Here is a 16,106-nt window from a genome sequence, read left to right as displayed (position 1 = left end):
TCATTTTCACTCTCGAAGTTGTATTTGGAGTGATTCATGCATGTTTGAGTAATCTTTAATCACTTTCACTGCCACTGGCACTTGCTCTGTACTTACTTCGTTCTCCAAGTTCTCCAATATTTTCTTACTTTACTCACTTTACTATAGCGGTATGTTGAACCTGGGGCCAAATATATTATGGGGGATCAAAATACTATCTCACACCGGGAGTCGCTTTGGAGATGTGACTAAAACGTTTGCTTTCGTATGTAGGCGACGGTGCGATTCGTCCATGTTTGGGAGTGGTTCTGTGGAGTGGGGGTGCGAGAAAAGTTTTCTTCTTCCAAGGTTGGGTGTGACAGAAAATAATTGAGAAGCACTGTTTTAGAGGAATATTGTGATTTAAAATGTGCACCACCAACACTCACGCTCACTCCACATTCATAGTAAAGTTTTTGAAGTGTCTTGCCCGACAGAACACTGCACTAACAGTGATTCCCAATAACCAAGACCCATAACTCCACAGTATAACAGCGGTGTACTGTAAGTGTTGTTGTGTTCACACTCACCGTTGTGCTCCACCTCCACGTTGCCCATAACCATGGCAGGAACTCCAAAGGCCGAGGCCAGCACCCACACGCAGATGTTCACCACCTGGATTCACACAACAGACAACAGCTTTTATATTATTATATATGGACACATTCTAGATATAAGGAAATTGACAGAGGAGCAGGGCCTTGAATATAAACACTACTGCTCAGAAGTTTTAGAACATCCTCATTTTTCCAGTTATTTTTTGCAATTCAAGTCGTGCAAGTCCAATGAAGAGCTCGAAATGGTGCAAAGATAAGAACTGAACAGACAGAGGGTAAAAAAAAGATAAAAGATACAAAACACAAGTCCAAGCTCTGCCATAACTACCTCAGGAAAAAAGAACAAGATGGTTTAGCTTGAAAACATGGAGTGTCCAGCACAGTCTCCAGACTTAAACGCCATCGAGCTGGTTTGGGATGAACTGGACAGAACAGTGAAAGTCAAACAACCTACAAGTGCCACACATTTATAAGAACTTCTGTATCTAAGACTTGGGAAGAACTTTCTGAAGAATATTTAATTTCTGTTGTAAAAAGAATGAGCCATGAGTGTGTTCAGCTGTTAAATCTGCCAAAGGTGGACACTTTCATGAACCGAAAGTTTAGAATATGTTTTGGTTTATAAATTGATTCCATGATTTCTTTTTCAATTCGAATTGCTTATTTGTTCTATGCTTTCATTTCAGAGTGCAGTGACACAATAAAATTGAATAATTTTCTGTCAAAAACTGGAAACAGTGTGTTCTAAAACTTTTGACCGGCAGTGTATGTTTAATTATTAAACGTCTGGGATGTAGCATTAACCATGAGCTCATAATATCACATTAATATTGTAGACTGTTACAATATTTCATATTATATAATTATCAAACAAAGATTGAGTTTTCAAACTTTCATAATACATTTTAAGCATGCGACTCCTGCAGATCTGCTTTTGGTGCAGAGTAAAAGGTGTCATTAATTTTCATTGTCTTCTCATTTTCAGGCTTCATCTATTATAAAGGCAGCGTTATAAATAAAAGATGCATTTTGGTGACACTCTTTTGAAGCCTGTTCCTTTGTCTTTTCTCAGCTCTATTTTTTATGCAAGATAGAAAAGTATTGTCAATCGCTAATGAAGGAGCAAGGACAAAAAAATGAATGTATGATGTTACATATTTACTTTGCCAAAAATGTTGTTTTGTTAATTTAGTTGTACAGCTAGCCTGATTCATCAGCCGTCTGACCTTGCAGCATTAGGATTCGTTCGCTCAACGGTAGGCGGGTACTTTTTTTATTTAACCAAATGCTGCTATTTGGTAGTGATGTATGTAATGCGCCAAATACCATAGGAAGAAGGACAATAACGTCTTTCCCCTTGATAAAATTCACCAAACATTCTCTTTATTTCGGCTTTAAATCCTCGATCTCGGGAATCGTTGCTGACACAGAATGTCTGTCTTCGTCTACATCCATCTCGACCGCTTTATTTACTGTTGTGCTGTACCACAAAAAGGACCCAGACGGACGCTCGAGTTTAACGTCATGGCTTCACAGCTCTTCACTGATTGGTCGTTGCGCGATCTACAACTTCTGGGGTTCTTCCTGACCTAGTCGCTGGAGAGAAATGAAATTGAGCAGAGGCACTAGGTACAGCTACACCTAAATGTCTGCTGTGATTGGCTAAAACACTAGGGACAGAGCCAGTATATAAATGGATATAGCTGCCCACTAGTCGCCACATTTCAACTCGGAAGCAAGCATGCAATTTGGCTCCCTCGACTCTTTAATTCACTTTGTATTAAAAATCCTTGCCCTTCTCTCTGAACCTATTGCTGTCAGACTCATCATTTTGGCCTTCAGATGTTTGTTTTAACTTCTTCTGTACAATCCTGGTGTTTTTATTTTGCTATTTCATCCTTAAATCAAGATATAAACATTAAAGGTTGTATAGAGGATTTTTTTAAGGGAAGAGAAATACAGCGACAGTCCTCGTGCGCGTTCAGAATTACTGTTGAAGTTTCCTGCCTAGAGGTAATTCAGCGACCGACGCGTCAGTTTTTAGACCCTTCGTCTGTTTCAGTCGCACCATCGGTGGAAGGAATCTCCAAGAATCACCTCAGTTTGTCTTCGCTCCTTTTCTCCTTCTCTTCTTCTTTCGGCGATCTCAAAAACCGACTTTCTTTTGCGGCGAACCGGTCGTGGATTCTCGTCCGCCGTCGCGACAAACTTTGTGCGAAATGCAAGGAAGCGACAGTTTGAAAAAGCCTCTAAGAACCGCTGCGTAAACCACGTAATCCCCGCGCGCCGACGAGTCAGTTACACTAGGGAGTTTGATTGACAACCCAACAGCGAATAGAAAATGAGGGAGCCTCGTTTTCTATTGGCTGATGTTCATCTGGCCTCAACACGTCCACAGTTGATAGACTTTCATTCTTTTTTTTTTTTGGTCATCATAATTACAAGGCTGCTGCGTCTGTGTAATGGTATTTTAAACTTTCATTGACAATTTGAAACAAAAAAAAAAATCCTCCATACAACCTTTAATATCAGAACAATCAGGTGCCTTCTTTCAGGTTAGCAACACACAAACAAAGCCAGAATTACATAGACCATGGTGCTTTGCTGCTTTACAGTGAAGCAGAAAGTAAGAAATTATCTCCGAAAATCTAACTGTTGCATGTGCAGCTTGCCTCACCTTGGCCTTGTGTGGCGTCCGCATGTCCAGGGCTTTGACGGGGTGACACACGGCCACGTAGCGGTCCATGCTCATCACGGTGAGGGTGAAGGTGCTGGTGAACATGTTGTAATAGTCTATGGACACCACCGCTTTGCACAGAGTGTTCCCGAAAGGCCAGAATCCGAGGAAAACGTCTGTGCCCTGGGAAAAAATGTACAGAAAATATATCAGTGTTGAGAAGTTGAGGTAGATGTAGTTTATAAATGTATGTTATAAGAGCATGGAGGAGGTTTTTGAGGGTATCGCTAATGTTTTTTTGTTTTTTTTTTGTCCTTTGGTGTGACATGGCTTTGTAGCAAATTTCTAAAAATATTTTCAGAAAACAAATGTGTAACTCTTTTCATTTGAGACATTTGAACATGTCCTGCGGTGTGACGTCTCCTGTCACCCTGCAGGACACTCACTACAAATCTGCAATGTCAAAATATTCAAATAAATCATTTAATATGTCTGTAGTGCTTGGTTCAGTAATTATGTAACTGTCCCATCTTAGCTAGAATTGTATTCTTCACATGAAATACTACTGTCACTCCGCAGGACGTCACACTGGCACATCGCACTTCAAAGTTTTTTCAGAAAAGCTGGATTTTATAAAAATAAGAAAATGATCCTGATTAAATTTGTTATGTGTCTTAAACATTTAACCCCAGAGCTCTTCCTGGTGCATAAATGACAGATGAGCTCTTTCTAGTTTTTGTGTTTGTGTTTTTTTAAATCTGTAATTTTTCATGTCACGCCACAGGACGCCCTCTGGATTACAGCATAAAACTGCTCAAATCTTTTTTTTTTTTAGATTTAAAGTAACAGTAAAGGTGTAATATTATTAATTCACTGGCAAGGACCACGCCCAACAATGGAATACGATAAAGATGTTTATTATTATGACGTTGGAAAGATTTGATGGCTGGGGGGGAGACTCAGGATGGGGGTACAATCTCCAATCCAAAATGGTCACCCAGCTGAATCAGAACCCCTCTTCTTAAAGATGACGTCTTCGGATTGAAGGATGGATGAAAAACACGGGTTAGAGGGAGGGGGGAGCTGACACGGACGGTGTTGTCGGGTTCGGCCGTACAAATAGAACTTCTGGGTATCTGAAAGCGTGGTTCAGATAAGCCGGGGTTGGCTGGAGTGGAGATTGAGGCGTTTTCCAGCTCCTGAATCTCAAATAATCATATAATGTACACATGTTTCTCTTATACAAATACTTTTATGATCTGTCTCATACAGTTTTTTTATTTTTTTAAGAAAAGTGCTATAGTCACACCGCAGGACATTTGAGTGTTTTTTTTTTTTTTTTAAATACCATAAAACCATAAAATGAAACACGTCATTCTAAAACTGTAATTTATAGAATCATATTTGTGCACAGTTGGGGTGAATTTTGGAGGAAGAAAAGTGATTATGCCGAAAATGGGCGTCACATCAAGTATCCTAATGCAGCTCATGGATCACCCAGAGTATTCAGCTCCAGTCAAATGAAGCTCATTGGGCTTGCAATTATAGCACCGAATTTAGAACCAAAGATCGCAGGGAGTGGCCCTAGTTACACTCTCAATGAAACCCGTTACTAACACTGGCAGGAGTGTCCTTTGCGAAAGAAGGTGTCTGATTTGTCTGCTCTTAATGTTCTCATCTTGATTCATGACACCACCTTCATCGCCTAATCTTAAATGAATGAATTAATCTTAAAACTGTCTACTAAATCTGCGACTTGCTCTAAATCGTCCCTGCTATTTGCATGGACGTGTGTGAGCGGACGACATTGACATTGAAATTCCTTTTTAGAGATGAGGTAAAAGTGACAACAAACAGAGTAATATTTAAAAACATGTAAACTTGTCATGTGCACTTTAATGAGTTTGATCCTATAACTCCAAATGTGTGATGCTGTGCTCTTGGGCAAGACTCAACACAACAACCTGCTTGTGTCAACATGGTGTGTGAATAATTTGTGGTTCTTGGAGAGGCCATTGGTGCAGATTGGAAGTTGTCAGTCCAGGGCAGCTGTGGCTACAACTGAGGTAACACTAATACACAAATGTAGATAGCAAATTAATCTTGGCCAAGTGACTTTATAGATAAATGCTGATCAAAATAACTCTCACCATTTGATAAAAGTAAAGTTAAAATGTGCATTAGTTCACAGAGGATATCATAAAACTACACATGCCATCATCGTAAGAGGCATTTAATAGATAAAATAAAATAAAACCTCTCACCTGGAAAGGGAGCGTTGCCAGAAACAGGGAATCGGCCAGTGCCAGGTTAAAGATGTAGATGTTAGTAGCTGTCTTCATCTTGGTGTATCTGAGAAAACAAAAAGAAAGAGAATTCAAAGAAGTGAACATCACAAACATGCAGTCTTGGTCGATGAAGTCTGAAAATGTAGTTAGATAAGAACTGACGACAACAAAGACATTCAAATATTGGTAGAAAGTGATATTTTGGTCCAACTTGTTTTCGCCAGCTGCCAAAATTTGATCCATATTGGGTCTTTAACATAAATTCATGGTGATACATACGATTATGGAGATTTTATACATTATACTCTGTGATATATTGCTGTTTTTTAAGAAGCAACTGCATTTCAGCAACTCTATTTCTTTCTTAAACCACTAACTGTGTAAAGTCAATGTGGAATTCATCTGTTTTAATCATCAAAACAGTGAATATGTCAAGAGTATTATATAAACACTGGGAAAACAATATCTAGATAAGTTTAAATGACTTAAATTAAGAACAGTTGACTTCATTTGAGTCGATTTAACTTGACAAATAAAATTATCTACCAATGGAGTAAGTGTGTGTTTCTTAATTCAAGCAACATTCGATTTTGTTTCTTATTTTAAGTGCAAAAAGTTGTTTTTCTTATTTTAAGTGTAACAAGATGTGTTTTCATATTTTAAGTACAAAAAGTCTTGTTCCAATGGCAGGTAATTTTACCTCTCAAGTGAAATTTACTCAAATAATGATGAAACTTTCTTAATTCAAGTCATCTTAACTTGACTAGATTTTGCTTTTTGCAGTGACAAGTTTCTTTTCTACTAAATAAGCAACACAATTGTAGTGCGGTCACAAAAAATTCGCCAAAAGATACTCCTCGATATACATTGATACAGCTGCCCCGGATAGAGACACAAAAAATTAAAGATTCATTAACTGTCTAAATGTTGTTATTAAATCCATATCAGCATTTTATTCTTCTTTGTTGCTGTTTGCCTGGTGGATTCTGTGTATTTTGAGCACAACTAATTCATTCTGTAATGAGTCTTATTTGAACTTATTAACATGCTGTGCGTGGACTGTTCCTCACGGAGGCATTTATCGTGTAGCTAAAGTTTGCGCCCTTGAATATTCATACATTCTTTATTCTCCTCCACGTCCTCCTGTCTGCATTTAGCACAAAATAAAAGATAAAGTCTGCATTTGTTCACGTACTTGTCGAACAACGAGGGACAGAGCAGTAACCTAGAACAACCGGACGGATTCTCACGATATTTGTGAGACGAAAATCCGTTTTGAGGTTTGTGCAGAAGCCAAAGGCGAAGCACCCGAGCATATGACGTACTTCAGCCTATTTTAGCATCAATACAGACGATTTTATTTGTGAAAAACGTGCAGAAGCTAAGTGTTTTGTGCATTTGTGGACAGAGAAATGTTCATCTTGTTCTGCTGTGGTGATGCCTCGACCAGTCAGATGTAAATAATTGTCTTGACATTCAGTGTTTTTCAGTCACTTTCACCAAGCGCCATCCCAGACTGATAATGTGTAGAACTCAAATAAAACAAAGCAGCTCCTCTCCTTTAACTCTTTCCCACTTGGATGCTACTAGGGCTTCCCATAGAGCATAATTGCATAAAAGAAAATGGACACAAGTGATTATAAATGATTTTTACACTCATGAAATTTATTGAAACACAGACATATTTGGTGTGGCTTTTTAGGCGTGCACAAAAAGGCACCTAAACTTGCTCTGTACAGAGATATGGGCTGGGAACCATGTGAAGTGAGACACATTTGTGATATGGTGCGGTTGGAATGGAATAGGTTGGTTAATATGCCAGACACAAGATTAACCAAACATGTATTTAATTGGAGTCTGTTACATAAATCCTTCTAGAGTAGAGAGATTGAGAAAATGTTTGAGATTGCAGATCTCCAGTTTATTTACAGAAATAAGTTAATCTGTAGAGTCAGACAAGTGAGGAACATTTACTTTGATAAGCAGAAACAAAAGTGGCACAATGAAATTTTATGTAAACCAAAATTAAGAACATATATCTTAATTAAAGACTGTTTTGGACCTGAGCCATATGTCACCCTGAACCTGAGTAGAGGTCAGAGGTCATTATGTGCCCAGTTGAGGTGTGGGACTCTGCCTCTGGCCTTGGAGACAGGACGATTCCAATCAGTCCCAGAGGAGGAGCGCACTTGTGCTCTGTGCGACTTAAAGGACATTGAAAATAAAATGCATTTTCTGTTTTACTGTCCTTTGTATCATGACCTGCGCTGTCAGTTGTGTCTAATGTGTCTTATTGTTGGTTTGCTGTGTCTGATGAGGAGAGACTGAAGTATCTGTTTAAATGTAAGGTTTTTAAGTTGGCCCAGTTTGTGTTGAAAGCCTGGGACCTCCGTAAAAGGACACTTTATGTGTGATGTGTGATCTGTCTGCTTATTGTTTTATGTGTCTTATAAGCCTATGCAGGCTAGGCACCAATTAAATGGTGCATGACACTAAATAAGTACAATAAACTAAACTTAACTAAACTAAACAAAACTAAAGGTATCTCTGGAAACCTTAGACTCTGAGCTCTTCATTTCTGGATGTTTAAATGTGATCCAACTCATTTACAGGTTTATAACAGCTCACTGAAAATGAGACTACTTTCTCGTGCGCAGAGCTCCACATAAGTGTTTGTTTCTGTAGCAATTCTGTCATACATTGCATCTTAAAAAAAAAAAAAAGACTGAAATATTTCAAAGGACGTGCCTGAGCAACATCCAGATTTCGGGGCAATTTTGGTCCATAATTGAGTATAAAGCCCCGATAGTTTGGACTCCATACAGATGCGTCATCGGCATTCTCACCTTTTTAATAATAATAATAATAATAATAATAACACATAACACTTGTATAGCGCTTTTCAAGGTACCCAGAGACGCTTTACATGGGAAGACAAATAATGACAAACAAGAGAAAAGACAGTTAATGAAAGGTTTTTTTTTTAAAGAGATGGGTTTTCAGGGCTTTTTTCAACATGGGGAGTGTGGATGAGTCTCTGATGTGTTTGGGCAGGGAGTTCCAGAGGAGAAGGCCCGGTCCCCCCAGGTCTTATGTTTAGTCCTGGCGGGGGGAGACAGGAGGTTGGCATCAGCTGATCGGAGGGCACGGGCGGGGGTGTGGTGGTGGAGGAGCTCAGAGAGGTAGGTGGGGTCCAGGTTGTGGAGGGACTTGTACACGATGGTGAGGAGTTTGAACTGAATGCGCTGGGGGATGGGGAGCCAGTGGAGCTCTCTGAGGACAGGGGTGATGTGTTCACGGGAGGAGGTGATGTGTTCACGGGAGGAGTCTATTGAGGAGTTTGGAGGGTGAACCGTAGAGCAGACTATTGCAGTAGTCGAGGCAGGAGGTGACAAAAGCATGGATGAGGGTTTCAGCAGACTGAGGGGAGAGGGATGGGCAGAGACGACCAATATTTCGGAGGTGATAGAAGGCGGTTTTAGTGATGTCTTTAAAGGTTGTATGGAGGATTTTTTTTTTTTTGTTTCAAATTGTCAATGAAAGTTTAAAACACCATTACAGAGACGCAGCAGCCTTGTAATTATGATGACCAAAAAAGAAAAAAAGAATGAAAATCTATCAACTGTGGACGTAGTGAGGCCAGATAAACATCAGCCAATAGATAACAAAACTACCTCATTATCTATTGGCTGTTAGGTTGTAAATCAAACTCCCTACATTTCTAGTGTAACTCACTCGCCGACGTGCGGTGGATTACGTGGTTTATGTAGCGGTTCTTAGAAGCTTTTTCAAATTGTAGCTTCCTCACAATTCGCACAAGTTTGTTGTGATGGCGGACGAGAATCCACGACCAGTTCGCTGCGAAAGAAAGCCTGTTTTTGAGGTCGCTGAAAGAAGAAGAGAAGGAGAAAAGGAGCAAAGCCAAACTGAGGTGATTCTTGAAGATTCCTGAAGCGACTGAAGCAGACAAAGGGTCTAAAAACTGACACGTCGGTCGCTAAATTACGTCTAGACAGGTCACTTCAACAGTAATTCTGAACGCGCACTGGCTGTAAACAAACGTAATTTCTCGAGTAAGGAGGCGGGAGGAGTGGAGAGGGTGTTTCTACTGAGGGAGCTGTGGAGGAGGAAGGTGGTGTATTTCTTGTTGCTGTATTTTTCTTCCCTTAAAAAATCCTCTGTACCACCTTTAACGTGGTGTTCAAAGGAAAGGGTCTGGTCAAAGAGGTTAAGTTTCACTCTCCTTATCGCTGTTTTCCACTTTATAATCAACTTTCAGCATCACTTTTGAAATCTATAAAAGTCACTTTCTCTAAACGTATCCATAAAATAGGTCCACTCCTCATTGCAATGCCGCAATCTTTCCACTGCTATTCCACCGTTTGTGTTGTCATTCGTTCATTCGGTTTTCAACTTAAAACCAGATTTTTCACAGTGTGGCATTAAATCTTTCTATCTTCATGGAGACCAAACCAGACCAAGTTACAGGTCAGATCCCCGCTCACAGTCAGAATACCTATTTCTCTAGGAATTATTGAGTTATAAAATGTAACAATCTCTATCGACACAAGCTCATGATAGACTCTCCACCAGAAAAGTTACACAAACCTGCAAGAATGTGAATAATTAGGATACTCAGAATGCGTAAGGTACATGAAGAATAAGTCAGGACCAGCGCAAACCTTTTCAAACGAGCTTTTCATATTCACTGTATTTGACCTTAAGGTATTTTGTATTTTATTTTTCGTTTCCAGGTCGGTGTCAGGCGGTTCAGCTCCCAGCCACGTCCTCGCTCTGGAGCTTTGATGTTCTACACTCGACGTTGTTACCAGGCAAACTCACACAACTTATATTCTCTTTCATATTTTTTACAACTGACCCTTTCGCGGCTCTTCCCTCTGAAAATACCGCAGACTATCTTCACAGATCAAACTCATAACGACGGTAATAAAAAAAATAATAATAATAGAAATACTGAATGTAAACTGTGCTACCTTTTATTGTTTTGAAAATGTTATATTCGCCGAAAACAACGTATTAACATGTTTAAGTTTTGCTTTCAGTTTTCAGTTCGCTTCAGATTGAGTTTCCCCTGCCTTTGCTCTGTGCGCTAAGTCACTCCCCCTTCAGAGCGCTGTCGCAACACAATCAGAGTGCATCCCTCTAATGAAACGACTGCACGTCGCGTCAGGTTTGTCAAGTTCGTCGTGTTGTAGTTGTTTTGCGTCGTGTTTCGGTGCCCGGAAGAGATCGCTAAATTACTCAAACAAGTGTGACTGAAACAAAACACAACCCCGGGTATTTTTGTGATGAGAAAAGTGAAAAAAAAAAATACATTGTTTCAAATGAACTACAAAACTGACAGATAAACACTTGTCAGTAAATAACACGTTTTTATATTTTCTGGGTCAAAAACTCTGAAAGCAAAGTTATTTATTCATAGACTCTCTCTATTTCTCTCTGTCTCTTATATCTCTCTATGTATCTATCTTTCTATCTCTATTTCTCTCTATCTCTATTTCTCTCGCTGTTTTTATATTTCTCTATATCTGTGCTCTCTTTTTTATCTTTATTTCTCTCTATCTAGGGAGCTATCTATCTATCTATCTATCTTTCTAATTCTTTTTCTCTCTCTCCTCTCTCTTTATCTCTTGCTATCTATCTGTCTGTCTGTCTCTATTTCTCTCTTTCTTTCTATCTATCTCTACTTCTCTCGATCTCTTATCTCTATCTATCTTTCTGTCTCTTCTGTCTATCTTCCTATCTCTTCTCTCTCTCCCACTCTCTCTCTATCTTTCTAACTCTTTTCCTCTCTCTCTTTCTAGCTCTATTTCTCTCTATCTCTTCCTATCTTATCTTTCTGTCTCTTCTATCTGTCTATCTATCTTATTATCTGTTCTCTCTTTCTCTCTCTCTTTCTTTCTTTCTCTTTCTATCTATCTCTTTCTTTCTATCTCTTATCTCTCCCTATCTATCTGTCTTTCTGTCTCTTCTCTCTATCTTCCTATTTCTTCTCTCTCTCCCCCTCTCTCTCTCTTTCTAGCTCTATTTCTCTCCATCTCTTATCTCTTCCTATCTATTTTCCTATCTCTTCTCTATCTATCTATCTATCTATCTATCTATGTCTTTCCTCTCTATCTTCCTATCTGTTCTCTCTCTCTCTCTCTCTCTCTCTATCTTTCTAACTCTTTTGCTCTCTCTCTTTCTAGCTCTATTTCTCTCTATCTCTTATCTCTTCCTATCTTATCTTTCTGTCTCTTCTATCTGTCTATCTATCTTCTTATCTGTTCTCTCTCTCTCTCTCTCTCTGTCTCTCTCTATCTATCTCTATTTTTCTATCTCTGGGCCCGGTAAAGCAGAAGTAAACACAAGGCCAAAAATTCAAGTTAATGCATCTGATATAAAAATGTATTGAACAGATACATATGTACTCTAGTTTATGAAACTGTTTGACCTTTTTTCTGTACCATTTTTGGTTCTAAAGTTCCATACGTTTTAAACAGACCATGTATGAAACATGGAACAAAAATTATTTCCCAAATTTCAAAGACCTGCAAATCATGTAAATAAATGGATGTATTTCATCATATCTTGTGTTATTCCATCTTTGAACTGTTGATGAAGGTACATGATGTTTCAAAAAAAAAAAATTAAAATGAAAAAAATTGTCTTGGAAGGACTGACATATTTTATAGAAATAGTTTCCTTTCATTTTGAAGTAATATTAAAGTATTCGGAAGAAAAAAACTGACAAATTATATAAAATCCTGCACCTTCTACTTGCTGCACAATTTTCCCTCCGTTACTTTTCCCTCCGTTACCATGAACTTTCTTAATAAAAAATCTCATTACTCAAAAAGTAAGAGGTTTTTCAACCTAATCTTGTACCATATGGTAGAAAACTATATGAAGCAAATATTCAAACCAGTTTGTTAAGGATATGTAAGTGAGAACCAAGAGTTATCACTGTTTGTATTTATTTTTTGCCCAAAAAGTGCTGCATATTTTTTTTTACATTCCCTCAGTGTTTATTTTTTTTATTTCCCTAAACAGACATCCTTTACATTGTGTTTTTAAAATTTTTTTTGTCAACAAAACTTGAAAGAATATCACAGTTCTGTTTACTGGCTCCTCTGGATCTTTCCATACCCTGTTGGAGTGTAACTCTTTCCTACATTCTGATACTTTACTTATTTCAATAGTCCCTCTAGTTTCTGAATAAGAGACATTTGAATGTAAAAAATTTGCCCGTTTCCCTCCGTTACCGCTTCACCGGACTCCTCTCTATCTCTTCTCTCTCTTTCTATCTCTATTTCTCTCTATCACTTATTCCTCTCTCTATTTCTGTTTCTCTATCTTTCTATTTCTATTTTTCCTCTCTCTCTTATTTCTCTTTATCTGTCTCTCTCTATCTCTTATCTTTCTCTCCCTTTCCCTCTCTCCCCTCTCTCCTTTTCCCTCTGTCTCTCTCTCCTCCCCTCTCGCACACACAAACCCACATTACGTTTTTTTCGTTTTTACCATTTGCGCAACCTCTCCAAAATTAGACTTGTAGTGGATAAAAGCAGGAGCCTCGTGGAAATGCTATAACAAGCAGAAGAATCCAAAAAAACAAAAACAAAAAACCTCAAAAAACACAGGTGCAGGATGAAAAGATGAGAGGATAAAAGATTTGGAGATGTTTTGGTGAGATGAGAGTTGGACCAGGGTTACAAAAATAGTGGGGGTCTTGAAGAGAAATGGACTAAAAAAGATCATGAAAGGAGTAAAAGTAAAGTCTGTTTAAAAGGGGAAAAAAGAGATAAATATACTCTACCAGTCAAAAGTGGGCTAACCGTCTCTTTCCATGTTTTTTTTCTGCTAAATTTACTACTTTCTGCATTTAATATACGTACAGAAAACATCAAATATATAAAGTATAATATATGGAATTAGGCAGCAGAGAAAAAAGAAGAGAAGTGTCCAAACTATGGTCCTTTTGTTGACCCTCTGTCACTATAACAATAAAAATCACACTTTAAATTAGAACTCTATGGAAGCCCCCAGAGGCAAGAGAGAGAGAGAGAAAAAAAAGAGGTAATTTGGGCTCTATTTTCTAAGTGTTTTTTTTTTTCCACCAACTCAAAAAAAAAAAAAAAAAAAAAAAATCTACATTTTTTTTCTACAAAAAAAAAAAAAAAAAAAAAAAAATTTGAACAAAGAAAAAAAAAATTCCACAAAAAAAAAAATTTCTACCAATTTTTTTTTTTTTTTTTTTTTTTCCACCATTGTTTTTCTAGCATATTCCTGTAAATACCAAACTTCAGTGCTGATAAACCAGTGGGAGATTAGCTCATGGTGTTAGGCACTGGCTTAGGACGTGGGAGGCCGAAGTTTGAATCTCACAAGCTCCTGGTTATGTGCGTATTCATTCTGGCTGACGACTGCTCCTGGCTGGAAGACAGAACGCTGCACTGCCTCTCTGGTTTTAGTGGGACTGAGGTGCACCCTGAAGCGGAGAGTGGGTGGGTTTCCCAGGAGCGGATATTTTGCATTTTGCACGTTCTCGTTGTGATGGGATTTGTGTGGATATTTGTGTTATTACAACATTCACGAGCGACTTTTGGAACTGTGTGTAAAACTGCTGCTGTCCAACACGGGAGTAGGGTACGCTCTACGCAAACATGCCTGGCAAGAGGAGCTCATGGGAATATGGGGACGAACATGCGGCATATACTTTCATCCAGCATCAGCACCAGGAGTGTAGTGGGCGAGGTACGCGGGGTACGCCGTCCACCCACTTCTCCCGACGTGAGATTTAAAAAATAAAATAAAATAAACAATAGCTACAACTTAAATGTCAAACCAGAGCCATTGGCAATGGTGAAAGCAACCTGCACTAGGCTCATGATATCTACAGTTCTGTCCTACAGTGACCTGAGACATGAGGGGACCAGGACTGAACCAGGACTAAACCAGGGGCACTTTGAGCACCACTCCAGGAGGAAAACACGAGCAAAGACAAAAAAAACCCCAAATCATTTACCTTAAAACTCAACATCTTAAACCTCTTCAGGTATTAGTCCAGTGAGGTTCATTTGGTCTTTCTATAATTTATGTTATTAGGTTTTTTTTCAGACCAAGCGTTTGTTTTCATACCTAACAGTTTCAACTGCTCACTCGCGATCTTCCTCAGAGTCACGTGATGTTATTGTGGCGTGTCCGCTCAGCTGATTTACACAGGTTTTGGAGCTGTCGTCCTACTGGTGGAGGCAGGACGACAGCGCCATCTGCAGTCCGACTTCCTCAGGACAGGATCCCAGGTGTGTGAGAGTAAAATAGCCCCCTCGTCCCGGTTTATAGTCCCATGAGCACGTTTCCGTATTTTGATTGCCTCTTTAATCCAGAGACGGTGTTTGTTTTCCTCTGTCCCAATGATGTTTGCTCTGTCTCAGTCCATAATGTGCTTCTCTCTTTTACAGTGTCAGAAACGCCCGATTTGAGTTGTTCCGCTCTGTGTTTTGTTGCTCGTGTTTTGCCTTCACTGTTTCATTCTCGCGTTTCATCGTATGTTCCCTTTTTCGTGTACCGAACTCCCTCCGATTAAGCAACGAAGGTGGCACCAGGTTGTTGTTTTGCAAGTCTCAAGTAAGTTTCAAGTCTTTGACCTCAAGTCCGAGTCAAGTCCCAAGTCACAGACAAGCAAGTCCAAGTGGAGTCTCGAGTCCCTGGTGCATAAGTCCAAGTCAAGTTCAAGTTGTCTGCTTTGAGCTTCAAGTCATTTCAAGTCTTTTAACCAAAATACCAAATATTTTTGCAATTTATATGATTTTTAAGATAAATTGTTGTTAAAAAATCATAGTACATTTATATAAGAACATTTATATATAAGTATGTATAGAGTATATACAGTTGTAGAAATGCAAATTTTGTCAAAATGCACATTTTTCCTTTTTAAATGTCTTGACAAAATCTTAGTGTGAATCATTACGGTCAGAATAGAAAGAATTCAGATTTAGAAGTGCTTCTCGAGTCCTCTCAAATCACAGGCCTCAAGTCAGAGTCAAGTCCCAAGTCACTGACCTTCAAATCCAAGCCGAGTCCCAAGTCTTAGCCCATTTTATCAAGTCAAGTCTCAAGTCCTAAAAACAGTGACTCAAGTCTGACTCGAGTCCAAGTCACGACTTCCAAGTCCCCACCTCTGTTCCCCGATGTGGGTTTTATTACAGGACATGCGGGGTATTTCATATATGACATTACATTTGTGCCCCGGTTCTGTTTTATCTTTTAGGTGGACGTGTAATTGAGTAATTGCCTGAGTCCGGGACAAGAGGGCTTTTTTACTCTCACACATCTAGCGTACTGTCCTGGTGAAGTCGGACTGTAGATGGCACTGTCTTCCTACTGTTGGAGGCGCGACAAAACCTGTTTAAATCAGCTGCGCGGACACGTCACAGCAACATCACGTGACTCTGAGTAAGACCATTAGTGAGCAGTCGAAACTGTCAGGTATGAAAACAAACTCTTGGTCTGAAAATAGAACCTAATAACAAACCTCTTCAAGTATGTTTTTGATGAGGAAACAGC

At 39.0% G+C, this 16,106-nt stretch overlaps 1 protein-coding gene across 2 annotated transcripts in view; it reads right to left on the bottom strand.

Annotated features, from left to right (window-relative positions):
• The window catches only part of oprl1 (opiate receptor-like 1), a 187,641-nt gene that overhangs the window by 52,820 nt on the left and 118,715 nt on the right, over window positions 1-16,106 (bottom strand). Inside the window, exons 2-4 of one of the 2 annotated variants that reach the window (XM_020928430.2) lie at window positions 5,517-5,604; window positions 3,253-3,435; window positions 543-633 (exon numbers count right to left, since the gene is read on the bottom strand). In XM_020928430.2, coding sequence (XP_020784089.1) covers window positions 543-633; window positions 3,253-3,435; window positions 5,517-5,604 — 362 coding nt within the window. The remainder of the gene's footprint in view (window positions 1-542; window positions 634-3,252; window positions 3,436-5,516; window positions 5,605-16,106) is intronic. The other variant, XM_055166402.1, reaches the window with a different exon arrangement.

Source organism: Boleophthalmus pectinirostris, unplaced genomic scaffold (assembly GCF_026225935.1).
Source record: "Boleophthalmus pectinirostris isolate CB_2022bp ecotype Guang Dong unplaced genomic scaffold, ASM2622593v1 HiC_scaffold_8, whole genome shotgun sequence".
NCBI classification, from domain to species: domain Eukaryota; kingdom Metazoa; phylum Chordata; class Actinopteri; order Gobiiformes; family Gobiidae; genus Boleophthalmus; species Boleophthalmus pectinirostris.
Note: the sequence above shows the minus strand (reverse complement) of the source record. Positions and strands in the feature narration are given on the sequence as shown.